Raw genomic sequence first — 27,297 nt, 5'->3', positions numbered from 1 at the left:
AAAAAAAAAAAAAAAAAAAATTAATCCAAGGAAATCTATGTACATTTTAGCCTTTGGCATCTGGTCTATCATGTTTCTTCTTTATGTAGACATCAATTTGTTAAATCTATTAACCAGATTAAATTTATCTGACCACATTTCTCATCTGACAGATTGTCCACAGCCAATTTCACATGAGGTAGTTGGGCTGTTTAATGACATTCTAGTGAAATTCTCATGATACATGGGAATTATACATTAAACATGCCGTGGAACTGGCTCATAGCCTTCTAGGAAACAACAGAAGTACTTATAGAGCATCCTTCCTATCAACACTGACTCCATATACACCTATAAACAGACATGTATACACAGGAGTCTGTGTGGGTAAGATCGACTTTGTAAGGAGTATCAACCATCCCAGGGTGGTTTCTGTTTGTAAGGTACAGGGAGGAAATACTGACCACACTTTAAATATATGAAATATTTAGAACAAGCAGGATGTTATTCTTACATTCTCACATAGCTTAGCTGAAAACATTTGTTCACTCTGGAACAGAATTGATTAATACGGGAAACAAAGAATTTTGAAGACTTTTGCATTGCAGAGTAGTGGTATTTTTTTCCTTTTAATTAAAGGCTATATAAAAACAGCAGAGGAGAAAGATCAATGCATGCATCAACTGTACCAGAGAGGCACTGTTCATGACTGTTTAATCATGCCCTGGAGTGCCTGAATGCAGCAGTGCAATGAGAAATCATGCAAATGGTCACTGTACACAGGACTATTGACTGTCTGAGACAGGGTGGGAATTGGGAACATTTACAGGGAAGGTCTAGTAAACAGTATATTTATGGAATTGTTGAAAGAACTCCTAATGACCTTGTAATACAGATAAACAGTCTTAAAATACCATTAGACAGCTAGTGAATTGTTTTTTATGAAATGACTATGAAACCCCTGAGTAAGCAACTGCAGATTACAAAGGGACGTACAGAAGTAGAATGTACTTCTAACGAAAGCATTCTATATACAATTCATAGGAATACAAAGTTACCATACATAATGAAGTTTGTGTGGAAACCTTACAAGATCACGAGTATCTGAAGTTAGGCCCTCAAAGACCAAACACATTAGCTCAGCTAACAGAACAATGACTGAAAATATATTTTACTTATAAATTCTACATCTAAAAATTTTAAAATTTAAAAAAGGTTGATTATCTTAAAAAAAGAAATGAAACATGAGGGAGAGCTGAATAGTTGTAAAACCTGTGACTAAAATCAGAAGCAACTGGTTTTAATCAGTGATTCAGAAATGCACCATTATATAACCAAGTTCTCATAGGACATGGTAGTTTGCTAGGAAAAAACTTAATTTTCCTCCAGAAAGTTCCCCAAATGCCTCACATCATCGTCTATTGCTCATGACCCTCTGACTCTACTGCCTTATCTGATATTTCTCCATATGTATGATTTTCACAATCAGATTAAGTTTCCTTAAAAAAAAACTCTTACTTCAGCTCCTCTTTCCCTCACTTCAAATTTAGTGGAGAAAAATGTACTTTACTTATTTGGTCCCTATCACATATTTTTAATTAAAAACACTTTTCTGAAAATATAAAGTTAAAAGCATCAACTTTTTGTCAATATACATGGAAAGTAATAACCAAAAGGAGAAGAGTGCAAATTTTCCAGCTGCACTCCTCTAATAATCATCTTTCCTAGGTGCCCCATGTCATGTCATTCACTGGCTTTCCAGCTACAAATGGGAATATGGGCTCCTTCTTAAGAAGCTCTTACAGTCTGGAGGTGGGGAAACAGAATCCCCACTGATCGGGCACCCAGCCCTGGGCTAAGTTGGTGCCAGATGCTCTACATATGTGCTAGAAGCTGCTCCTGAGAAATGGGGCAGAACAAACGTAAGTGGGGGCAGATTTGCGTGCTGATGGCAGTACTGCTGGCAATTTTCAGTAGCAAAGAAGAGAGAAAAGCAACAAGGCTGGACTATGGAGTTCAGAAATCCCTCATCATGTAATATGACATTGGGGGAAGTTTAATAATCAGAATGACATACAAATAATGATAAGAAGGTGCCTCAAGCCACTACTTATACATCCTAATGAGAACTACCCTTCAAAGTCAATGTCTTGGGCCCATAGGCCCAACATTCTGTGAGAGCTCCTCTTCTGGAACTCCCTTCAGAGTCACATCAAGAGCCAATGAGAAGATCATCTTCTCCTCATAGTTACAATTTGGTTTCACTCCCAAAAGGGATCTCTCTAATTTAACATTTTTCAACAGCATTAGCTATAAGGAATCTGGCTTGTTTTCAAAAGTCAAGGGACTTGCCATCATTGAAAATATTTTGTTTAATTCAACAAATACACCCTGATACCTACAAAGTGTAAACACTGGCTTTTACCATAGGGAGAAGTACAGGCACAATGAAATTGTGTGGAAATGTTTCATAAGGGGTTAGCCTAATGTTACTTATTTGTGTCTATAATACCTAGCAGACCAATTTCCTTTTTCTTCCAGTTATCTCTAAAGGTTATGCTAGAAAAATAATCCTAAAAATGCTTTGAGCAATGACAACAAGGTGATTACTCTGCCAACAAAATACTAGAGTTTTCTCACCTCCTCTCACAGCAATGGTGAAAGTAAACTTAGGTGTCCCAGAAGTCTTGGAGGGCAATGGAGAGAAAGCTTTAAATATCTTTTCTCATTGCCCCTTTCTTGCAAAGTGACTACACATCAGCACAAATTATGACTTTAACTACAACAGAGAGCAAATACTGTAGATGTAGGAGGAACCTCTGACTATGCCCAGATTTAGGTTAAGCTGAATTTACTGTTTAGTATTAGGTTCAATTTCTAATATTTTTATTTAAGGATCCTCAGTTCCTTAAGCAAACTTTTATACATCTTAAACTTTTATACATCTTAGGCAAACTTAATATGCTCCAGTGGGGAAAATACCTATTAAAAAATATTACCCTCTTTCTACAGATGTGGAAAAAGGGTAATTGGAAAATGTAACTTATTCAAGCTATTCTATCTGATCTGGTTTCTCAATGATCTCAGATAATATTAAGCCCCTCGTTCCCAGCAAATTGAGTTGTGTACATCTAGGCACTACCTATACAAATGCAAAATGGCCATGCTGAGCAGCTTTCCTTTTGTGTGTATTCAGAGCTGGGGTGGCAAACCTGAGGTATTTTCAGAGTGCTACCTCTCCAAGAGACCCCAGAGTTCACCTGAGGTGGCAGGGAGCACCAGCAGCTGTTTAGAATGTTCACGCTGCACAATTCTACCAACCACCTGGTATCATCCCCTCTAAATGGTACAATGCCTAAAACATCTTCATTCCAACTACAAGCAAAAACTGGCTGCTTTTCTTTTTCCATTTTAGGGGGCTATGTCAAGGGCAGGGACTATCCCCAAGTCCTGCCATCATACTCGTACTAATCAGAGAAGGAGATCTATACTCACTGCTCATGAGAGTGGGAGGGAAATAACACGCACACATACCCCTTGGCAAAATACAAAATAATCAATATCATTTTAATACCCCCCCTTTCTCCCTAGCCTTAAAACATGTGATACTGATTTTTGAAGTTTAAGTATTTTCCAGAAGTCTTTATGTGGGCAAAATACCTAATTAATCTGAGCTAAATAAATGTTCATTTGTTTAAAAACACACAAAGGCAAAACCAGTACCCCTGCCTACATAAACTTCTCTGACTAAAGAGAGAATTCCCTCCATCCTAGAGATCTGCAGCAGGAACAGCATCATCTAGAGATGATGCTCAACTCAACCAAGCCCCTCAAAGGACCTTTGACCCTGGATAACCACCTTATGCTGGAACTTTCCTTCCTGTTACTAGAAGGAAGTAGCCTCTAATGGGGAAGGTACCCATGGCTTCTTTCCAATGCACACTCAAGGCAGCATGATCTACTGAGACTAGGGCCAGGGTTGGAGCATCACACTGTGCAGAAGAATGCCCACTCAACATTGTTTTATGAAATAATGTTTCTTAAGTTTTAAGAAGTTTAAGAAACTGTTTTCTTAAGTCTCATCTTTCAACTCTGACACTGTCCCAAAGCTTCTGAGATTGATAAACAGCTACATTTTGCCTGCTCTGCATTTTTGCTGATTAAACCGAGATTAATTGGCAAGCAGGTTCACAGCCATGGCCCCTAAATGCAATGCAAAGGCCTACTGGCTGAGTATCAATGCTGGCTCAATTAAGAATGCTGCTGAGTAAACTTGCTCCACTTCTCACTCTCCATTTAGCTATTTTATTTAAATGGCGGCCTATTCTTTTTTGAAAAAAAAAGGACATATCATTTAGTTCTTGAAGAAAACTGGTAATTTTGTAAACTAGAATTTAATCTAGTTGCTTTTCAATACTGTGTGCAGAAGAATCACATGTGAAGTTTATCGAAATGCAGATTCCTATGTCCCACTACCTAGACTCTGGTACTTTAGGTCAAAATAAGGCCTGGGAATCTGCTGTTTGAACAAGCACTCCATATGACTATGGTGCAGAGGCAGTCCAGGTCACACTTGGAAATGACCTGGCTCCTCTGCTTAGAAACTATGTGACTGTGAACAGATCCCTCAACTTCTAAACCTTGCTTTTGAAGTGGGGTAATAATCCCTTTGAGTGTCATTCCTTGTGATGTCCAACTGAGATAATGCATGGGGAACATGTTGGTAAATGGTAGGCAGTTGGGAGGTGTTATCTCAAATGACCTGTCCCGCCTCTCTCATATTCTCCCCTCCAACTTGGGGTTAGGGCACACCATTAATCTTCTCAGAGGAACGGTCTCATGCCTGTCAGCAAGGATGGGACTCCTGTCCACGTCTTCTTCGCCTCCCACAATTGCATCGTCACGTGAATGCCCTGAACATCCTTACTACACAGGCCCTTATTACTGACAGAGTTGCAATGAAGAGGGTCCACTGAAGAACATCTAGGAACAGCAAACTCTACACAGCTTCAACAAAGCAGCTTATACTACCTCCAAATGTCTAGTCTAAGTTGGCTGAAACACTGACTATAAATTATGGTACTTAATATGGGATTTGCTGATTTTCAGCTTGGGTTTGGGTGGCCCATTAGAACTAAAATATAAAAACAATACAATACACAACAGCAAATTTGTTTGTCAAATCTGCTCTTATAACTTGCTGTTCAAGTCTACAGCAGCTTATCATTTGGTTTCCAGTAGGCCTGCTGAACTGAAATATATAGCACCTTGATCTTTAAACAAAACACATATGCATTTTAAAAATTATAAAAGCACTGGGTTTTGCCTCCTCCTGTCCATCCCCCAAAGTGAAGGGGTTGGAGAGGGTTGAGGCTGTTGCTGGAAATTAAGTAGGGCAACAAAACACTTTAGCACTTTAATCCCTGAAGTTAGGAGGTGCTGCCCAGCAGCCATCATACCACCTCATCGGATTCCAGCCCGTGGACCTCGTATAAAGTGTCCAGTATGGCCAGCTGCTTCTCCATGGCAGGGAGGTAAAGGCTCAGGTCCCTCTGCATTCCAATACTGAAAGCTTCTTTCTGATGGTCACCTTCCTTTATAGTTAACGCGGCCACAAAATCTTCATAGGATGGAGCTGCCCTTAAAGCTAACTGCAAAAGAATAACCCATGAGAATCTGCATCAAGTCTCTCACACACTTATTTTTATGCATGTGCACATGCACACACATACTTTCACACATACTCACAGCTGAGAAGAGCAAGAGTAAAGAAATATGACTACCCTTCTAATTTGTGGCTTCTCTAAAATTATGTTTCAAGGACCAATTCAAATAACTTTAAGGCTAGAAGAAACAAGTGTGTACTTGGGCCACCTTAAGGATAAATAATGCTATCACATCAGGGAATGCTGAGAGAGAGTCTGAGAAAAGCTCCCTTCTGATCCACAGTGTGATCCAGACTATTCCCCTCAAATCTTCAGAATCTATATGCATATTGCCATCATGGTCTTTATTCCCACATGGCCCGTCTTCCAGGGCATCTCATTCTCTTATTTGTATCTCATCTCTATATATTTCTTTGCATATCATCTCTTTTTCCCCCATATGAACAATATTTCCTTTGTGCTCTTGAATGCTTTCTAGAAAGGATGGGAGCTAACATTTGTTGTTTGCTTGTGTGCTGATGCTTTAACATAGTTTATTCTAGTTGATCTTTATAAGAACCCCGTACAGTTTATATCTCTATTTTATATATAAACGTCATACAGCTAATGAGTGCCAGGGCTAGGATATGAACTTGGATCATCTCTGTGTTTTTCAATCACACCACCATACTATGCCACTTCCCTAACAGATTTCCTAGGCATCTCATCCTTCTCTTCCTTTGCAGGCCAATATTCCCTAAGCTTGCTAAAATCTGTTTTCTGGTGTTCACTAGATCTCAGCAGAGGCTTTTTGGAGAATCTTGAATTATCATTCCACAGTTGCTTTCCTGATCTTCCTTATACTTTGAAAGTCTTTGAGAATCAGCCCTCCCCATTTTTGCAGTAAGAGAGTGACTGGCATTGTCATGCAGTGGCTAAAAAGCACAGACTTAGATGAAGCAGACCTGGACTTGAATCTCAGATCTTTCACATATTAGTTTGAGGAATTTATGCACAGTGCTTAACTTCCTAGAATCTCAGTTTCCTTATTTACAGAAGACTAATACCACTTTCCTTATTTTAAGGATTAATGGGATCTGTAGGAAGTATTTAGCCCACTGCCTGGCACATGATAAATACTTAGATAATGGTAAAAGTACAAGGGAGTACTGAAAATGAAGAGAAGGCAGTTATCCAAAAACATAACAAAAGAAAATCTCCCAGAACTGGAGGATAGGAGTCTCCAGATTTAAAGACCTAACCAAGTGCTCAGCATAATGAGTGATAAAGACCAAAAGGGAGCATCATGAAATTTCAGAATGTGGGGATAAAGTAAACAACCTAAAACATCTCGAAAGGGACAAGGAAGAGATTATATATAACAGAATAGGATTTTACAATAGTAATAGTGGAAGCTGGAGGACTATAGAAGAATGTCTTCAAAATTTGGAGGGAAAATGTTTATTAACCTAGAATTCTACACTCAGCCATCAGCACTCTAGAAAAAAAAGGGGAGAAGCAGTAATAGAGTTCAGCTGTCTAGTCTGATTGAAGAGGAAACCAAAAAGGTCAAATGAAGGCTAGTTAGTGACCAAGATGGAGGCAGCCACCTTGCCTGAAATGGCTATGAGCTCAGTAGAGTATAACCGCTGAAAGATTAAAAAGTCACTATTTGGCTGATAAGTCAAATTCCTTGGATGTAAACAATGTTTCCCGCAGCAACTGAGATTAGTTAACATGAATTTGGCTCTGCAAGTTACCATGTTAGAAAACTTATAAACCTTCCGAAGTAGGCATGACTTGGCGCGTAATAGAGAGGGTGAAAGGGCCAATCTAGCTACAGACTCCTCTACTGATAGGCTGTTGCCAAATGCATCACATAATCTATTTTCTTAAAAACCAGCACCTTTATTGGCAATAATATTTAAAGCCTTCAAGATGTTTTTACTCTACAACCTTGGGTATATTACCTCATCACTTTGTGTCTCAGGTTTCTCTGTCTACAAGCAGGGAAAATAATGGAATATATCTCAGGGTTATGAGACTTAGAAATTTATGTATGTCAAGCACTTAAAACAACATCTAGTGCATGGTAAGTGCTCAAAACTGTGAACTGTGGTTGTAGTTCTTAGTATTCAACACAGCAGTTCTACTTCTAGGAATTTATTTTGAGGAAATAAGAATTTTTTTCAAAAATGCATATAAACAGATGCTGTTTTATTTCTAACCTGTTTTATTCTAAACTTAGAAGCAGCTTAAGTCTCTCACACAGAGGACTGAACAAATAAATTATGATATCTCCATACTAGGAAAATATTATACAGTCACTAAAAATAGTGTTTTTTTTCAAAGACTCTTTTATGGCATTTAAAAATGATAATGATAGATTCTATTCAATTGGGGGGCATATAAAATTATACAAGCTAAAGGTAGAAAAAATGTATATACACATACAGAGTAAGTATACAAAATAAAGATAATTATACACATATACTATATGCATGTATATATAAACATCTATATTAAAGTATATAAAATAGGTCAATATTTAAAAGAATATGTAAATTAAGAAGCTAAGACGGTAAAACACAAAAATGTTAAAAAAGGAAAATATGGACAGTTTTAATTTCTTCCCTTTCTACCATGATTTCTAAAATTTTTTATGAGTCTAAATTAGCATAATAAAGTTATAAAGTTCTCTTAAAGACTTATGATTTGCATCCATTAAAGTATAGGGTAAAGAAAAAAAGATTTATGCTGATAAGTTTTCTACTATAGCTGCATTCTTATTGACAATATCTCTGGGATCTTCAACATTTCAGGATTAAATTTTGCCTTCTATACTGAACCCTTCCCCCCACACTTGTTTTAGGGCAACTCAGGTGTCAGGCACAAGCTAGCAATCACAATATTCACTCAGGGAGATCAATGTACACAGTGAGCATCCACTGCCTCAGTAGAGGCCTCTCAGTGACTGTCTTCACTGCAGAGAGCTCTAATGGAGGTGAGCACTAGTACCTTGGAGATAACAGATCTGAGTTTAGACCTAGGCTCTGACATAGCCTCACTCTGGTACTTGGGGACTGGAATTAATTGTTCTGAAAGTATAAAATAGTGGGAGTTAATCCTGAGAATTAATGAAGATAAAGAATATGAAAGTACCTGTTAGAGTGCCTGGTACACAACAAGTGCCAATAGCTACATGGTAGCAATTATGATTATTCAAGGTGTATTGAAGGTAAGGGTGAGCAGTCTGTAGCTTCATTTGGTCCAGCACCTATCCCAGTGAACAGTGAATGGGATATGGAGCTTTAATCTCCATGCTTTCAAAAAATATTTCATTTTCACTACAATCTGATTTCTTGTACTGTACATTCTTCCCACTTTACTGGCCTCCCTAATAAAGCATGACCCAAACAGTTCTCTCTTTAGGCAAATGATGCATCCTTTACATCCGTAAAAGATACCGTCTACAAGGCTAGTTTATTCCCCAACCTTCCAAAGAATGTGAGTACATTCTATGAGGTCTCCTGACATACAACTGCATGAGACTGCCTTTTCATGACCAGATTTGACTAAGACTGACCTTCTCCTGGATGGGAAGAATCACAGAGTGTACTGCTGACATAAAGGAGCCATCTACTCCTGCTATTTTATAAAGCTGGATAAGTGACCTCCCCAGGAGACTAAGAGTCTCAGGTTTGTGTTTTTCCTAGTTAAACATGCTGGGAAGAAGAGGGTGGTGGGTAATCAGAGCCAAAACACATGAATACAAAACACCTTCATGATGAAAATAACTGGCTAAGAAGAGATTTCTAGCCCTAGCCACTGGCACACCCAATACAGTTAATATTCAAAGACAAAATTCAATTAGGGAAAAAAAAAATCAACTAAGACCTAAGAATTAAAAGGAATGAATACAATGAGCAGCAGAGGGAGCTATTAGGTTGACTACATCACCTGAATGCATCATTTCCCTTCAATGATAAGTATTTAGGGTCACTGCTTCCTATCTACTTCTGCTAGGATACTTAAGCTTTTTACTACCTTATCAGAAAGGCAACCACTTATGAGGCAAATCTTCACAAGGTTATTGGAACTGGCTAGAGTAATTAGAATTGGCTAGGGTAAAGCATCAACTCTTTTATTCCTATTTCTTTAACAGTCTTTGCTATTCTAGATACTTTTTACTGCTGACATTTCCGCACCCCAAAGGCCTATAAATGTAAATGAAATAAATAACATTTTGTTCTTATCCTCAAAAACAAAGCAAACAAAAACACCATACACACACATACACACACACGCACACAGACACACACACACTACCTTGTTTCTGACAATCGTAACTAGATAAATAACTGGATAAGAAGAGATTTCTAGCCCTAGCCACTGGCACACCCAATACAGTTAATAATAGGAGATAAGAAGGATCACTTACCGCAAAAACCCCTCGAACTACCCAGCCATGGTGTTGCCGCAATGTTTTACCATATGCGTTATCTTGAAAAGAAGAAAAACTCCATGAGGAACACTCTCATCAGAATTTGATGTGCTATTTGTATAATGTACTTTTTTGTTTGCTTGCTTGTTTTTAAAGAGATAGGGTCTTGCTTTGTCACCTAGGCTAGAGTGCAGTGGTGTGATAATAGTTGCAGCCTTGAACTCCTGTGCTCAAGTGATCCTCCTGCCTCAGCTCCTCGAGTAGCTAGGACTACAGGTGTGGATGACCATGCCCAGCTAACTGATTTTTAATTTTTTGTAGAGACGAGGTCTCGCAATGTTGCCCAGGCTGTTCTGGAACTCCTGGGCTAAGGCAATCCTCCCACTTTGCCCTCCCAAAGCACTGGGACTACAGGTGTGCGCCACCGTGCTTGGCCATATTTGTATAATGCATAGTAGCACAATACTATTGGTATTTGGAAATTATGAAAAAAATCTAATTACAAGATTTTGGACCCCAAAAATCTAAAGCAGGAAAAAAATCTCAAAAAAAAATTTTTTTTTAAAGAAACGCAGATACTTCCACTCTTACTCTGGGTCCATCAATATATCTGAACTTCAGCTTATTATCGTGGTGGAAAAAGGTCAATACATATGAAGAAACAAAGAGGGAGGAAAGGATATTGAAAAATTGAGACAATACAATTAGAAATACTTTGAAATGTTTTGTGACCCTGAGCCAGTCCCTTAGCTGTCCTCTCTAACCATCTGTTTCCTCCTTTGTAAAATGATCTCTAAGTTTCTTTCCAATTTTAACATTCTATTCTAGGATACCAAATGTTTGTCCTAAATGACCCTATGACCCTGGATATACAGTATTAGAGCTAGAAACCTTCAAAAATATTTATGGAAAGAATGGCTTGAAGTTATTAAGCTAAAGTAAAGTAATTGGTGAGAACTATCATGTTTCATACTTTAATCTATAATTTTTGTCCCAATGTATTTTAAAAGGAGATTTTGAAACTGGCATATCATAATTTTAATTATGAAAAAAATCCCAAGAACCAGATGGATGCATTTTATGCAAAGGATGCGTTCCTGAAATTTGAATAATTCAATATATGCAAAATTCAAAACTGATTTCTCCACAGGATTAAATGCATTCTCAGAAAGCACAGATCTACATCACCATGGTGCATTTTTATTTCAATGTTCCACTTTATTTCCTAAGCATCATCTCCAGTAGCAACAGAGCACTCATTTCTAAATTAACAGCACAGTGTACCATGGGGGCTATTTGACCTTATTCATGTTTCTCCGTATCTAAATTCTATTCCAGGCACATTTATTTTCATGTGCTAGTTTCGGCACAAGTACTACCATCATTTCATGAATGCTTAGTGTGACAGTCTAAGGCTACAAAAATATTTTCAATTCTAACAAGAGAAGATGTTAAAATAACAGATAAACAGACACTAAAACCACGAGTACTAGTTCCTATGCAGTGAAAAGCAATGCGGTTCACAGAACATTGCCAAGGGAAGTCAGGTATTTATTTGCATTTTACTGGCCAAAATGGCACTGCCATGTGGCTGCAGCTTCAACACAGTTTACAATCGACTCAAGCCTTCCAGCTTTGAAATTGTCATTCTAGTCAACTTTACTTTAAAAATTGGAGGCTTTATTAATACTTTTAGTATATCCTACCATTTCAATTTTACATATTCAAATCTGCACAAAATGCAGTTATGTTATATAAAATACATACTCAATACATATTGCAATATATTTTATATAAAAGACTGTACATGTAAAATATAACAACAGATTCCTTTGGCTCTCTAAAGCTTAGGATATGTTGGAATGCCATTATCCAGTGTGTTAACGCTAAAGTAGAAGCAATAAGTGATAATTAATACATTCAAGTATGAAGAAGACTCTTAGAGCCTACAGGAGAACCCAAAATTAAATTTAATTTTTTTCTTAGGAGAACAGTCTGAGTAAACTAGCGCATGGTCAAAGATATATGTCTTCAATGTAAACCAAACAAAACGTAGGTGATTCTCTGTAAGAAGACATATGGCATCAAGGAAATTTCAGATGGCATACAAGACCTTAGTGAGGATATCCTGAGAAATGTGAAGAAAGGGGTTGCTGATTCACAAAGTGTATAGTACTGATGGGCAGAGAATACTAGGTACAGCCTCTCATAAAAACCAGCAAGACAACCAAATTTTCAACCATTTGAACAGCCATCTGGGCTGGCAAGAGGGTGTACAGGTCCATGGAAAACATCCTGAGGTAAGTTACCAAGGTAAGATACTTCGAATCCTCTCTTTCTTGTGTTGGTATTCCAGGCAGGGCATCAAATGCCATTAGAAATAAAGAAATACCATTAAAATCTGCTGGTGGATATCTACCATGAACACCTGCTCTATTCAACAAGAATTCAGGGCAAGTCTACCACACACTAGTATCTTTAGGTGATTTAAATTCAGTCAATTCCCTGTCCTCAAGAAGTTGATGGTTTATAGAACAGCCAGTCGTGTAACAGTCTTTATTGTATAAGTCAGTCACTGCTAGAGTACATATCTCTATGCAGTGCTATGGGAACAGTAAGAATGGAGAAACTAATCCAGCCTGGGTTGGGGGGGAGGTGTGTGGACACAAAAAATTCTCAGAAAGAATCCTGAAGGCTGGGTAGGGTAGAGAGCAGAGTGGTAGATGGTGCTGCAGACAGAGCAAGCATCACTGCGTTGTGAGAGGTCATGGCATGCTGGGTGATGGTGAGTAAAATTCACTGGATCTGAAGAACACCAGGGCTTGCAAACTGGGTTGGGCCAAATTGTGAGGACCTTTATCCATCATGTCAAAAATTATGATCTTCCACCTGAGGCATAGTAGAAGTTTTGAAAAATATAACATTTATTGCTTTTTTGGGGTTTCACAATTGATGTCCGTTGTGGAAAATATTTTAAAAGGAGAGAGCTAAAGAAACCTATAATCCTTTCTCCCAGAGATAACCACAGTGGGCATTCTGGAAAAATATTCTCTTAGTTTTTTTCCCCTGTACAGAGAATATTACCTTCTTCTGTTAGCAAAGTCATGATCATTCTGATTCAGAATTGTGGTAGGGAAGTAACAAGTTGAAATTCACACTTCTTTACAGTCTGTAGCAAATAACAGCTGTACTGGTGCCTGACCCTCCAGCTCCAAGGCCCACCTGGCTGGACAGATTGCTTGTTTAAAAGAGCTCTGGGCCAGGCATGGTGGCTCACGCCTATAATCCCAGCACTTTGGGAGGCTGAGGCAGGTGGATCACAAGGTCAGGAGTTCAAGACCAGCCTGGACAAGATGGTGAAGCCCTGTCTCTACTAAAAATACAAAAATTAGCCAGGTGTGGTGGTGGGTAACTGTAATCCCAGCTACTTGGGAGACTGAGGCAGAGAACTGCTTGAACCCGGGAGGTGGAGGTTGCAGTGTGCCGAGGTCATGCCACTGCAGTCCAGCAGCCAAGGCAAGAGAGAGAGACTCTGTCTCAAAAAAACAAAACAAAACGAAAACCAAAACTCTGCATTCGGTGTTATGCCAACCTCAGAGACCTTATACTTTTCCTATACATTGCCATTCAAGTTAACTATTCAAAAAAGCCTAGAAACTCTTTTCCATGCCCTCTTCTAAAAGACAACAAAAAGACAAGGAAGACAAAGGTGCTGTGAGTCCAAACAGCGTGGGGAGCCTGGCTTAAGGATGGGAGAGTGTTTGTACAGCAGCACATCTGTCTTCCCACTTGGCCCTACTAGACAAAGCAGCTGTTCCTTGTTATGCTTATACCTTGCCGGAGGAGAGTTCCACCTGGCAAAATGTGGGCCAGATGATCTAATGGGAGAAGGTGTGTCAAAAGAATTTGGGCTGGGTCTTGACTGAGATCACTGCTGCAATTTAAAACCAACAAATGAAATAAAAGTCATTAAAAAAAAAAAAAGACTTCCCAAAGTCCTTAGCTGACTTCTAGGCTGCAAATATCCCTGCCATGTGAGACTGGCTGCATTAAAATCAGATGAAGTCTAAGCCTGACCTATTTTGGTTACCTAGAGAAGATTAGATAATGAAATACATTAATCTTCACTGTAATACCCATTCATTATAATCATGCGTGTTCTATAATCTGGGAGTATTTTTGGCCTCTGAAAGACATAGATGATACCCTTCTCCCAGTTCTTTGAGATGTGTCAGTTCCCCAGAGACTGAGTCAAAATTTCTGAGTAGGAAGCCTTGACAATCACCTTGCCTAATTCTTTTCCTTTTAGAAATGAAGACATGGAAGACCCAGAAAGGTAGTGACTTGCCCAAGGTCACAAAGTTAAAAGCAATGAGACCTGGGGACACTCTTGTTGCATCACAACATTCTGTCAAAAAACTAGTGTTTCCTCTGTAAACAATGTGATAAAAATGAAAAATATGCCTTTTCCAATCGTTTTTTTGAAAGAATTAGCACCTTATTCTGGTTATGGAAACAGCACAGTTCTCATTCATTTACTATTAGTAACTCAGAGACTTGCTATCAGGTATTTAGAGATTATGCCTAAAGCTTTTATAGTAACTGAGAGAACAACCCTTCCATTACTGTTGGTGGACAACCATTCTGTCCAGGAACTTTGTATAGGAAAGTATTTTTCTACTGTAAACCTATAATTGGTAAAGTTATTTTGGCTTGTAGAGAAGACGAGAGAAATGTCAATCTAAGTCTTAAGAGAAAGCCTGGAAAGTAGATAACCAAAGCCAAAAAGGGCGGAATTACTCACCAGGCTGAGGAAATGACAATCATAGCTCTGCAAATGTGCTTGACTAGACATTTCTGAGGCAAGAATTAGGAACTAGGAGATTTGAAAGCAGGTAGTCAAGTTTGGCAGGAGGCTGGTGGGAAACAGGCACTGCGGAAGTGTGCTTGCCCTAAGGTCCTATGACTCTAGAGAGAACGGTCCAGTAACTCAGAATAGTAAGAACCTTGGTATTACACACAAGTGGGGAAAAGAACAGGTGATCCAATGAATGCTGCTAAGACAACTGGCTTTCTGATTGGAAATAATAAAATTATATCCCCACCTTATACCATTCACAAAAATAAATTCCAAGAAGATTAAAGACATAAATATGAAAGCAAACCTACAAAACTTTGAGAAGAAAATGTCAGAGAACATCTTTGTGACCTCAAGGGAAAAAGGATTTCTTAAACAAGATATAAAAAATGCAAGCCATAAAGAAAGAATGACATGTTTGATTACATAAAAACTGAAACTTCTGTATACCAAAAGACACCATAAATAAAGAGCAAAGGCAAGCCACAGACTGACAGAAGACATTTTAACCCATAACTGAAAAAGATTAGACATTTTAGCCCATAACTGAAAAAGATTAATATCCAGGAAATAAAAAGAACTCCCAAGAGTCGATAAAGGAAACTTAAGAGAAAGGTGGTCAAAGTACATGAACAGGCAACTCACCAAGAAGGAAATCAAATTGCCAATGAAGACAGGAAAAGCTGCTCAACCTTACTTGTTATCTAAGAACAAAAACTTTAGCAATATTCTATCATTTTACAGCCATCAGGCACAAATTTAAAAGGCTGACAATGACAAGTGCTAAAAAGAATGTGGAGTATTGGGAACTCTCACTACTCTGCTGGTAATTATAGACTTTGGAGAGCAATTTGGCAATATCCAGTCATGTGGTTCAGCCATTCCAATTGTATTATGTACTACAGCAGCAGTTCCCAGTGTAGTCTCCAAACCAGCAGCCTCAGCATCACCTGGGAACTTGTTAGAAATGCAAAGTCTCAGCCTCACGTCAGACCTACAGAGCGATCTTTGTTTCAAGGAGCCTTCCAGGTGAGGTTAATACAGGCTAGAGTTTGAGAACCACCGTTCTGGCAGCACAGCTTCTCAAGCAGTAAGGCCCCATGAATTACCAGTCTGTAGACAGCCAAAGCCCCTGGGCCAGTCCCTCTTAGCTATGAGAAGCCTCCTCCTTTTTCTGGTGTGCTCTCTGGACATAATTTTCCATGTGATAGAGAACATGTGTGAAAGGAACATGTACATTGTATAATTGCTTTTAACGGTGAAAATCTGTAATCAACTGTGTCCATTAACAGTATATTAGTTTTTCTAAACTGTGGTCTATTCATACAATGAAATGCTAAACAGCAAGGAAAAGGAATGAGCCAGGACTACAAGCATCAACAGTGGCTAAAATCTGAAAACACTGAGTGAAGAAGGAAGAACGTATACAATATGATACCACATATACAAGTTTAAAACATGTAGTACAATACTAGATGCTGCTTATGGACACATAAATATACAGTAAAAGTATAAAAACATGTATTACATAATGAACAACAGCAAATTCAGGATGATGATCTCTGGAAAACGATGGGAGTCACAGGATTAAGGGGTGATATGCGGGTACTTAACTGTATTGAACTATTTTTTCTATTAGGTCAAGTGGTAGATATTTGTTAAATGCCTGAATTATTTATAATTTTCTTTTTTGAGACAGAATCTTGGTTTGTCACCCAAGCTGGAGTGCAATGGTGCAAACATGGCTCACTGCAGCTTCAACGTCCCTGGCACAAGTGATCCTCCCACCTCAGGCCCCCAAGTAGCTAGAACTACAGGCTTGTGCCACCACACATTGCTAATTTTTGTATGTTTTGAGGAGATGGGGCTTTGCCATGTTCCCCAGGCTGGTCTCAAACTCGTGAGCTCAAGTGATCTGCCTACCCTGGCCTCTCAAAGCGCTGGGATTACAGCACTTGGGCATGTATTTTTAAAAACAGAGCTACTAGGAAAGTAACCTCTGAATTCTTTATAGTGACTAAGCTTAAGGTAAACTGAGTTGTGTGGACAATAACCAGTGCGAAGAGATAAAACAAGTACCCAGAGATGCCCTTTGTTAACTTCAGGCACTGTTAAGACTAACGCTTGTGCTGCCAGCCAGTCCTGTCAGCGGAGGCATATGCTGCAAATGGTTCTGGAAAGATAACAATTCACGTTCCATAGTATTTTCAGAATGGCCAAGTTATGATTTGATGTCAAATATCTGATTATGAGTTCTGACTTTATCTCTCTCACTTATCTCTCCTTGTCTATGAAAGCCTTTCATATTAAATACATGATTGAGCATTCTTTTAAAATCTTTTCTATTCTATGCCAGAAAAGGATCTTGCTTGTGTTAATTTTTACTGACATTTATGGGATCATTCTGAGGTGAGATATGTGGCAATATGTTATCCCACTGAGCACAGGGCATATAACATTTAATACAATGGTGCATGAAATGCCAGAGCAACTTTCCTTCCTTCCACTTGCAAGGATGCTTTCCAAAACCTCTTTTTGATGTGGAATATGCAGTGGCGAGGGGGACTCAGCTCTAAGGCAGATCATTAAACGTATCTGCCTTGTGAACCCAACTCCCTCCTGAAAATGACCTCTAAAGAATGTTAGAGGACACTAAGGGAACAGAGCAGCTCTTGGCATGAAACCACCCAAAACGTTCCACTGTGATCATCATTATGGGGAAGCCAAGTGATGGCTCAAGTGCAAAAAGGGGCAGTGGAAAGTCTAAGGCCTCTTCCAGACGCTGGAAGTATTCCAGGTCACGGAGCTGCAGCAATACAATAACTAGAGATGCATTTTCCAGAAACATAACTGAGTCACGACTTCTACTATGTTATTTAGGACTTTTACATATAAATGTCCTATTTCCAAGGCCACTAAGACCATACAAGTTTCATGAACATTCACCTCAAACCTTTCTTAAGCAGTATTTTTATTGGAAAGCTGTCTAATTATGATGAAAAGGAGGCAAAATCAACTGATGCTATAACTAATTTCAGCAGTTTTACTTCTGCTTATTAAAAATCTCTTAGATGCATTCAAAATCTCAAAATGATCAAGATGTAGACAAGTGACAGGTGAACCTCAAAGGCCCAAGTCTAGATGACTAGGTCTCAAACTTTAGCATTGATTAGAATCACCCAAATGACTTGTTAAAACATGGACTGCCAGGCCCCAGCATCAGAGTGTCTGATTCAGCAGGTCTGGGGTGGAACTGGATGGTCTGCATTTCTAATGAGTTTTCAGGTGATAAAGATGCTGCTGACCTCGGACCAGCTTGAGAACCATTGATGGAGATTTTGAGATCCTAGGGAAAGTATTTATCCTCTTTAAACCTCAGTTTTATTCAATGGAGAGTATTTGGAAGATTAGATAAAATATTTATCAAGAACTTAGTGTAGTAGTTACACTGGGTGCTCTATTATAAGTGATAGCTGTTTTTAAATTCAACTTTAGAATTTAAAAAAGCCAATAAACTTGCCTATAAATGGCATATAAATTGCACACACTCTCTTTTACCTACTTATTCACCCTCCCTCGTTTCAAACAAGGTATCAGTTCTACTTATAAAGGCTGGGACTTCAAAATGAGAAAAAGGAACCATTATCCCAGAAGAAATATGCATCAAGGAACCTACAGGTTCTGAATAACTATTGTGTAAACATTTCTCAAAAAACCGTTTACACAGAGCTTGTTGTGTCTGTGTCCGTGGGGGAGGGAGGGTGGGTTTAATAGGGGAACTTTGGAGGAAGGGTGGGTTTAATAGTGGAATTTTATCTCCTCACACTGAGCAGCAGCAAGAATCTAGGGATTTCCACAATCAAAGATAGGATTTAAATCATAAACACCTTCTTTGAAATAAGCCTGAACATCAGGATGAAAATGTCAAATTTACAGCCTCCCTTCTCTTTTCCATCGAAAATTTTGCCGAAGGAGAAGAGAGGGAAGAAAAAGCTGAGACTGGCTGTGATTACTGCAGTCACAAAGCAGCATTTGCCCTTCAAAGTCTCCTCTTTTCTTCACAAAGTCAACACATCCCCTGGGCCCAGTCTCCAAATCAAGTACAAGGTTTGATGAGAAACCTTGAGGAGAAAAGGAGAGAGAAAAGTGGGCAGAATCGGGGTTGGGACTGGACAGAAATGGTATATCCTCAGTTTCCTTTCTATCTCTAGCGGGCGGTCAAAGCCCATAAGCAGACGGGTTTTGTTCCACCCCAGCTCCTGCAGTGGGCTAAATGGGATCAACATTGTCCTACTCCCCTTCCATACACAGCCCTAACAAAGTAATAGCAGCATGAGACATGCGGAGTCCACTGGGCACACAGTGCTGAACCCTGTATCTTCTGCATTTCCAACAGGTGGAGAAGTCTTTCTGCTGGCATGAAAATTCCATACTAATAAGTTAGTTTGAAGAGAAGTTTCTGGCTTGGCACCTAAGCTTTGTAAACCTTCCATTACTGATTTGGGACAAGTAAGTCTTATTTTCTGGCAGGTTATTAACTTCATGTATCATGATTATGATAATGATGACAAAACATCATTATCACAACAATAGATGCTAATCTTGACAACTGAGCATTGTTTGTTTTTTTTTAGACAGGGTCTGGTCTCACTTGATCGCCCAGACTGGAGTACAGTGGCACGACCACAACTCACTGCAGCCTTGACCTCCTAGGCTCAAGCAATGTTCCCACCTCAGTCCCCTAAGTAGTTGGGACTACAGGCATGCAACACCATACTCAGTTAATTTCTGTATTATTTTTGGAGAGATGGAGTTTTGCCATGTTGCCCAGGCTGGTCTCAAACTCCTGAACTCAAGTGATCCTCCCTCCTGCCTCAGGCTTCCAAAGTAGTAGGATTACAGGCATAAGCCATCGCGCCCAGCCATACTGTTTTGTGTACCAAATACTTCTGTAATTTTTTTCACATGCACATGTACCTACTTAATATTTACAACCAACTTATTAGGGAAATAATATCACCATTCCCATTTTATAGATGAGGAAAGTGAGGATCAGAGACGTTAAATAACTCGCCTAAGGGCAGAGCACTAATGAGTGGCAGAATCCAGAGAGCCACTCCAGAGCTCCTGATCCTAATCACTCCACAAGCCATAAAGCTTGACAGATACTGGCTAGGGGGCCTGAGTAGACATGCTAAATATACATTTAGTACTTGAAATCAGGACACAGAGGGGAGAATATAACTGAGATCATTCTGAAATTCAGGGATATATGGGGAATGTAAAAATGCAGGTGGCCCAGGGATGGTGGAGAAGACCCTCTGTAGGAGAAATGTGGACATTCAAAGCAGGGGCCTCAAAGCCACTTTGCTTCAGACCCTATGCTGGTCTTAAGCAATATTTTAATCTTACAGTTTCCTAACCTGTAAAAATGGATAGAAATGAGGATTAAGTTTATGAAGTCTAAATTCTTCACAAAGTGCTATCAAAATGTCAGCTCTCATTTTTATGGCAGATCAGCAGTTGCTAGATGGGGCAGACTCGGGAAATCATGTGAGAGGAGAATTCTTGAGGACTCATGGCCCAGAGAGAGGACTAACAGAAGGAGGTAGAACCCAAGTGTGACACTGAAAAAAAGCCACAGAGAACACTAGCTCCCTCTCAAACCAGAAGCATCTAATTAGTTTCTGTCACAGTTCATTTTTTTCTCCACACACGCCTCACGGCCCATGCTAGAAGAATTTCCTACAGATCAACGGTGAGAGTTCAGCCACTCCATTGGAAGCACTGTAAGGATGCTTCCAAATCTCAACATTTTCCAAAACTGGTCTGATAAATGGCTCTATCCACACATCCATCCATCCACCTACCTGTCCAATGTTTATTAAGCACCTACAATGTTGCAGTCACTACCTTAAGGTGCTGGAGATATAAGATGATCTCCTTTGACCAAGCCCTTCATCCCATTTTGGCTCTAGAAACTGGGACGCACAGAGCATTATATATTTGAGGAGTACAGGATGATGAAAACCTTTAATCCTACTCCAGGACATATCCCTGGGATTCCCCCACGCCAATCCGCTGTTATGGACTTCAAGCTTTTCTTTGGATATGTATGATTTTCAAGGACTATAATATATCTGAAGATTTAGGAAAACTAACTTCTTGATAATATTAGGTCTTCCTATTATATTTAAGAGATGGCTTTCCATTTATTCAGCACTTCTTTAAAATATACTGATTTTTAGTAAGTTACATCTAGATTACCAGGTCATTGTCTCATAGGAACTTTTAAAACAAAGCATATAGGAAGCAATGAATAATAATGAAATAAGAAAAGAAACAAAATCAAATCCTGAAAAGCAGAAATATCCCCTATATCCTGTATCCTCCTCTAGGGGTCTCCATTCCACATTCTATTGATTCATCCGACAAAACGTAAAGAACACTTACTCAGGGCTGTCTGGATATCCTTTTCCCCATTTTTCACTTCTGTCAAAAATCCCTTCAAAAATTTGAGACCTCTAAAACAAAATAAAGGAAGAAATATTACTTTCAAAGTTCCCTTATGTTGAATGAGTATAAAGAAACGGCAGACATCAGCTTCCATTTCAGTAACATGTCAGGCACAGCAGTGAATAGGTCAAATCATATGGCATTCCTTCCTGAACCTCTTCCCTTCACTTCCCTTTAGCTTGGTCTGCAGCCCGTCTTTCATCTCATCTGATATACCTAAAGAAGTGGTTTTCAAAATGTGTCCCAGGACTAGTGGCTTTAGCATTACCTGGGAATTTGCTAGAAATGCAAATTCTGGGGCCCCATCCGAGTTACTCAATCAGAAACTGGTTCTGAGTCTAGTGTTTTTAACAAGTCCTCCAGATGATTCTGATGCCACTGAAGTTGGAGAGCTATTGATTTAAAGAGAAGCCAGTTGACTTTAATGCCTTTAAGATTCCTGTCTTATATACTTATTAACAATATTTATCACCATCAAAAGGGAGGCAAAAAAAATGGTATTATTCGTTAGGCCTTCTAGAAAAGGCTACACAATTCAACTAGATCCTTCACTCAGAAGCAGTCTCCTTTGTGTAACAATTTTTTTTGCTGGTAATTTTTTTTGAGCTAGATTTTAACTGCTAGCAGTCCCACCCCAACTGCCTCACCTCTTCAGCCACAAGAGGGCTTCAGTCGCCGAGTTCCTAACCTGGGCTACATCCGCCTCCACTTCGTGCAGCACTATCTTCTGGAGAGTGGTAAACTCTTCTTTGTTGGTTATGTATTTCTGATTTACTTTCTGGAGGGAAAGCAGGGAAACAACCTAAGTTTAAAATGCCGAAGTTATCAAGCAACTCAGTATGGTATTGAGACTTGTAAGTTTGACAAGCAGGCCTCTAAGAAAATAAATTAAGCTTCTATTACCTTCTTCCTTGTATTTTCATGATAATATTTTTTTTGGAGAATTCTATGTAGCTTAAACTGGAATTAAATAGTCTCAGGGTTTAAAGTTTCGTTCTTTAAGTTCTTTTTTCTGCCTCAGAACCTCTCTCATGGCTGTCTTTGGCAGATACTTTTCACTCTGAGTATAAAACTCAACAATCATTTGTTCTAATGAGACTACTTGCAACTATTCCACCTAAATACAATAAAGAAAGGTATATCTACAGGAATTCCTAATAGTGCTTCCTCAAAGACTAGTCTCCAATGACAAAAAACACAGATTTTTATTAGGTACTGTATCCTCAAGAAGGTAACATTTAATCTACATTTAAAAGGGGACCTATCCCTTATTTTACCTGGAAGAAAGAGGCACAGAGAAATTTGGTGAGTTGTTGATGGTTCCACAATTACCACTGGAAATGGGCCTTTTGAGTCCCAGACCACTGACAGCTATTTTCACTATATAACCTAGCTTTTAGAAAAATATAACTTGTCATCATTTCAACCTAAAAAAGCACAGAATCGGTGTGGACATTAGAGTGAAACCCTACTGATCCACACGGTGCACATAAAAATGCAGTCCTGGTTTCACTTTAAAAATGAATCTTCTACTCCCCATAAAGCTTAACTCTAGCATATAATAAAGGCTTAGTAATTCCCTTACTGAGCATTCACAATTTGAGAAGAAAGATGCTTGCTCTCTTAAAGAACAGTGATACATTTTCTACTTTTTGATTTATTCTTGCCAAGTACAAAAATGTTGACAACATTTTCCTTTATTTAAAAGTTTCCACAGAGACAAACCAGTATGCTCACCTTAATATTTCCAACAAGATCCATCTTAACAGGAGCAAACACTGTAGGGCCAAGTTTGTCTAGAAGAAAAGATCAAAAACATTTCTGAAAAAACAATTTTAAGTGGCAATATTTTTATAATAAAGAAATAATAAATTTAGCAGATCCTCAACAACTTTAATTTTTGCTTCCAAACCATTATCTAAACATAACCTTCAAAAGCTTCCAGGATACTATTATCATCTTTTTCTATTACACTACTCCAAGGTGAGTTATAATGAGGCCCTACGTGACAGGTGAGATGAAGACAATCTTGTAAGTTTAGGATTCATATAGTAATCCTTAGGGCTGCACTGTCCAATATGGTAGCCACTAGATATGTGGCTAGCTAGTACTTGCAGTGTGGCTAGTACTAACCAAAATGTACTGGAGGTAAAATACATACCAAATTTGGAAGACTAAGTATGAAAAAGAGATTGCAAAATATCTCATTAATGATTCTTTTGCTTTTTTTGTTTGTTTTTTTTGACATGGAGTCTCTCACTGTGTCCCCAGGCTGGAGTGGAGCAGCGTGATCTCAGCTCACGGCAACCTCCACCTTCCGGGTTCGAGCGACTCTCCTGCCTCAGCCTCCCGAGTAGCTGAGATTATAGATGCCCACCACCACACCCAGCTAATTTTTGTATTTTTAGTAGAGACAGGCTTCACCATGTTGGCCAGGCTGGTCTTGAACTCCTAATCTCAAGTGATCTGCCCACCTCAGCCTCCCAAAGAGCTGGGATTACAGGCGTGAGCCACCATGTCCAAACTTATTAATTATTCTTTTTTTTTTTTTTTTGAGACGGAGACTGTCTCTGTCACCAGGCTAGAGTGCAGTGGCGTGATTTCGGCTCACTGCAACCTCCAACTCCTTGGTTCAAGCGATTCTCCTGCCTCAACTTCCCAGGTAGCTGGGATTACAGGCATGTGTCACCACATTTTTGGCCAAGATGGTCTCGATCTCTTGACTTTGTGATCCACTTGCCTTGGCCTCCCAAAGTGCTGGGATTACAGGCGTGAGCTGCCACGCCTGGCCCAATGATTCTTTTATATTTATTACATGTTGAGATATTTTAGATATTCTAGGTTTTAAAATACATAATTAAAATTAATTTTTGTTTACTATGATAATGTGCCTACTAGAAAACTTAAAATTACGTATGTGGTTTGAATATTTCTGTTGAGCAAGAACAATGACTAAAAAATAAAACAAAGAGGTATAGCTAAAAAGCCAAAAGAGAAAAGATAGTGGAACTCTAAAAAACAAAACAAAACAACAACAAAAAAAACTTGATTGATCTAAAAGAAAGGCAGGGACAAAGAGAGGTAGCTAAGGGGCCAAAAGAGGAAATAAAACAGAATACTAAAAAGAAATTGATTAACTAGTGAGAAATCAGGAAAGGAGTTTTTAAAAAGGGTACAAAGAACATATAGAGAAAAGCAGAAAATAAGTAGCAAGATGATAGAAACAAATATCAAGATAATGAATGAAATTCATCCAAACAATGTAATTCACTACATTAACAAATTACAAGAAAAAAAGACTTCAGCAAATAAAGAAAAAGCATTTTATAAAGTTAACTCATTCATGATTATAAAAACAACTCAGCATATAAACACAATTTGTGTGTACATGCTATTAATAATTGGAAAATGAAATAAAACACTTTTTACAACAGAATAAACAAAAAATTCTAAAATTTATTCCTAACAAAAGATATATGATAGCTATACACTAAAAACTATATAGAACATTCTTGAGAGAAAATTAAAATGACTTAAGTAAACAGATATAGCATCCTCATGGATTGGAAGATTATCAGTGTTTTTGTTTTTGAGACAGGGTCTTGCTCTGTCACCTAGGATGGAGTACAGGGTGCAATCACGGCTCACTGCAGCCTTGATATCCCAGGCTCAGGTGATTCTCCTGCATCAGCCTCCCAAGTAGCTGGGACTATAGGCTGGTGCCATCACACATGGCTAATTTTTTTATAGGGACAGGGTCTCACTTTGTTGCCTAGGCCAGGATCAAACTCCTGGTCTCAAGTGATCCTCCTGCCTTGGCCTCTCAAAGTGCTGGGATTACAGTTATGAGCCAGTAAGCCCTGCCTTCAATGTTGTTTAAGAAGCCAGTTTTCCCCTAATTGGTTTCCAGATACAATGTAATCTTAATCAAAATCCTAAAAGACTTTTAAATAGGAATTGAATAGCTAAAATTTATCAAAAGGCCTAGAATTTCCAAAACAACCTTGAAAAAGAAAAAACTGAGAGACTTACAATATCTGATTTCAAGCCTTATAATAATTAAGACACCATAAGATCACTGGAACAGAAGAGAGAGTCCAGAAACAGTCCCACATTATAAGCATTGTAAGTTCAATTGATTTTTGACAGAGTTGCCAAAGCAATGTAAAAGGGAAAACATATTTTGACCCATGGTTCTTGAGCAACCAGATACCACAAGGGGGAAAAAAAAAAAATGAGCCTCAACTCCCTACCTCACACCACACACAAAAAATAATTCCAGTGGTTCATAGGCACAAATGTAAAAGTTAGAAGAGTCTAGAAGAAAACAGAAGATCCTCATGACCTTTGGGATAGGTAAAGATTTCTTAAGACACTAAAAGCACTAAGTATAAAAGAAGAAACTGGACTTCATCAAAATTTAAAACTTCTGAAAAGGCATCATTAAGAAAAGGAAGAGGCAAACCATAGTCTGGGGGAAAATACTCACATGTCTACAGTGGAATTTTAATTAAGAATATATAAAGAACTCTCCCAACTCAGTAATAAAAACAACTGACTTTTAAAAATGGGTGAAAGATTTGAACAGACATTTCACAATGGAAGAGATAGCAATGGCCAATAGAAGTGCTCAATGTCGTTAGTCATCATGGAAATGCAAATTAAAGCCGCAATGAAATATCACTAAAACATGCAGGAATGGCCAAAACCAAAATACTGACACCACCAAATGCTGGTGAAAACGTGAAACAACTAGAATACTCATACACTATGAACAACTGTGCAACCATTATAACTGTCTGGCAGTTTATTATAAAATTAAACTATGAACCAGCAATTCCAGTCCTAGGTATTTACTCAAGAGAAATGAAAGCATAGGCCCATAGGCACAAAAATGTTTAGAGCAATTTCATTTATAATAGTCCTAAATTGGCCAAGAGTAGTGGCTCACTCCTGTAATCCCAGCACTTTGGGAGGCCAAGGTGGGCGGATCACATGAAGTCAGGAGTTTGAGACCAGCCTGGCCAATATGGTGAAACCTTGTCTCTACTAAAAATACAAAAAAAAATTAGCCGGGCATGGTGGCACAGGCCTGTAATCTCAGCTACTCGGGAGGCTGGGGCAGGAGAATCACTTGAACCCGGGAGGTGGAGGTTGCAGTGAGGCGAGATAGTGCCACTGCACGCCAGCTTAGGTGTGCAGCTTAGATAAAGCAAGACTATCTCAAGAAAAAAAAAAAGAGTCCCAAACTACAAACCACCCAAAGTCCATCAATAAGAGAGTGAATAAATAATTGTGGTATATTCATTTAATGGAATACTACTTAGCAATAAAAAGGAATGAACTACTGATACAGACAACAAGGATGAATCTCAAAAACATACTGTATGAGAAAAGCCAGAGGCAAAAGAGTATAATATTCCAGTTATATCAAGTTTCAGAATAGGCAGAACTAACCTATGGTGACAGAAATCAATAAAATGGTTATTTTAGACTGAGTGACACAGGGAACATTCCAGGGTGATGAAAACATACTATTCCTTGATAAGGATATGGATTACAGAGGTAGATGCATTTGTCAAAATTCACTGAATCATAACAGTTAAGTCCTAGGCAAGTTATACCTCAATTTTTACAAAAGATGTATAGTTAAATGGGTCATAAAGCAAATTTCAACACATTAGCCATTCTTGGTATTACTGACTTTATACAAGTAAAAGTGAATTTGACATAAATAAACTTTATATATATAAACACTATATATAATATATAAAATGATATATTTGTCATATATATAAATTACATATAATTTAAATGTTACATATAAATTTTCAGATATATTTATTAAAAATATA

General features: G+C 38.5%; 1 protein-coding gene across 2 annotated transcripts in view; it reads right to left on the bottom strand.

Annotated features, from left to right (window-relative positions):
- Nucleotides 1–27,297, bottom strand: part of PLEKHA8 (pleckstrin homology domain containing, family A (phosphoinositide binding specific) member 8) — a 70,054-nt gene that overhangs the window by 6,765 nt on the left and 35,992 nt on the right. The window contains exons 10-14 of one of the 2 annotated variants that reach the window (XM_011953934.1): nt 23,180–23,238; nt 22,090–22,220; nt 21,380–21,450; nt 10,066–10,127; nt 5,383–5,630 (exon numbers count right to left, since the gene is read on the bottom strand). In XM_011953934.1, coding sequence (XP_011809324.1) covers nt 5,433–5,630; nt 10,066–10,127; nt 21,380–21,450; nt 22,090–22,220; nt 23,180–23,238 — 521 coding nt within the window. In that variant the 3' untranslated portion in view covers nt 5,383–5,432. Of the gene's footprint in view, nt 1–5,382; nt 5,631–10,065; nt 10,128–21,379; nt 21,451–22,089; nt 22,221–23,179; nt 23,239–27,297 lie in introns of those variants that run through there. The other variant, XM_011953935.1, reaches the window with a different exon arrangement.

Source organism: Colobus angolensis, unplaced genomic scaffold, assembly GCF_000951035.1.
Source record: "Colobus angolensis palliatus isolate OR3802 unplaced genomic scaffold, Cang.pa_1.0 Scaffold378, whole genome shotgun sequence".
Classification (NCBI taxonomy): domain Eukaryota; kingdom Metazoa; phylum Chordata; class Mammalia; order Primates; family Cercopithecidae; genus Colobus; species Colobus angolensis.
This window is presented reverse-complemented; position numbering and strand designations above follow the sequence as displayed.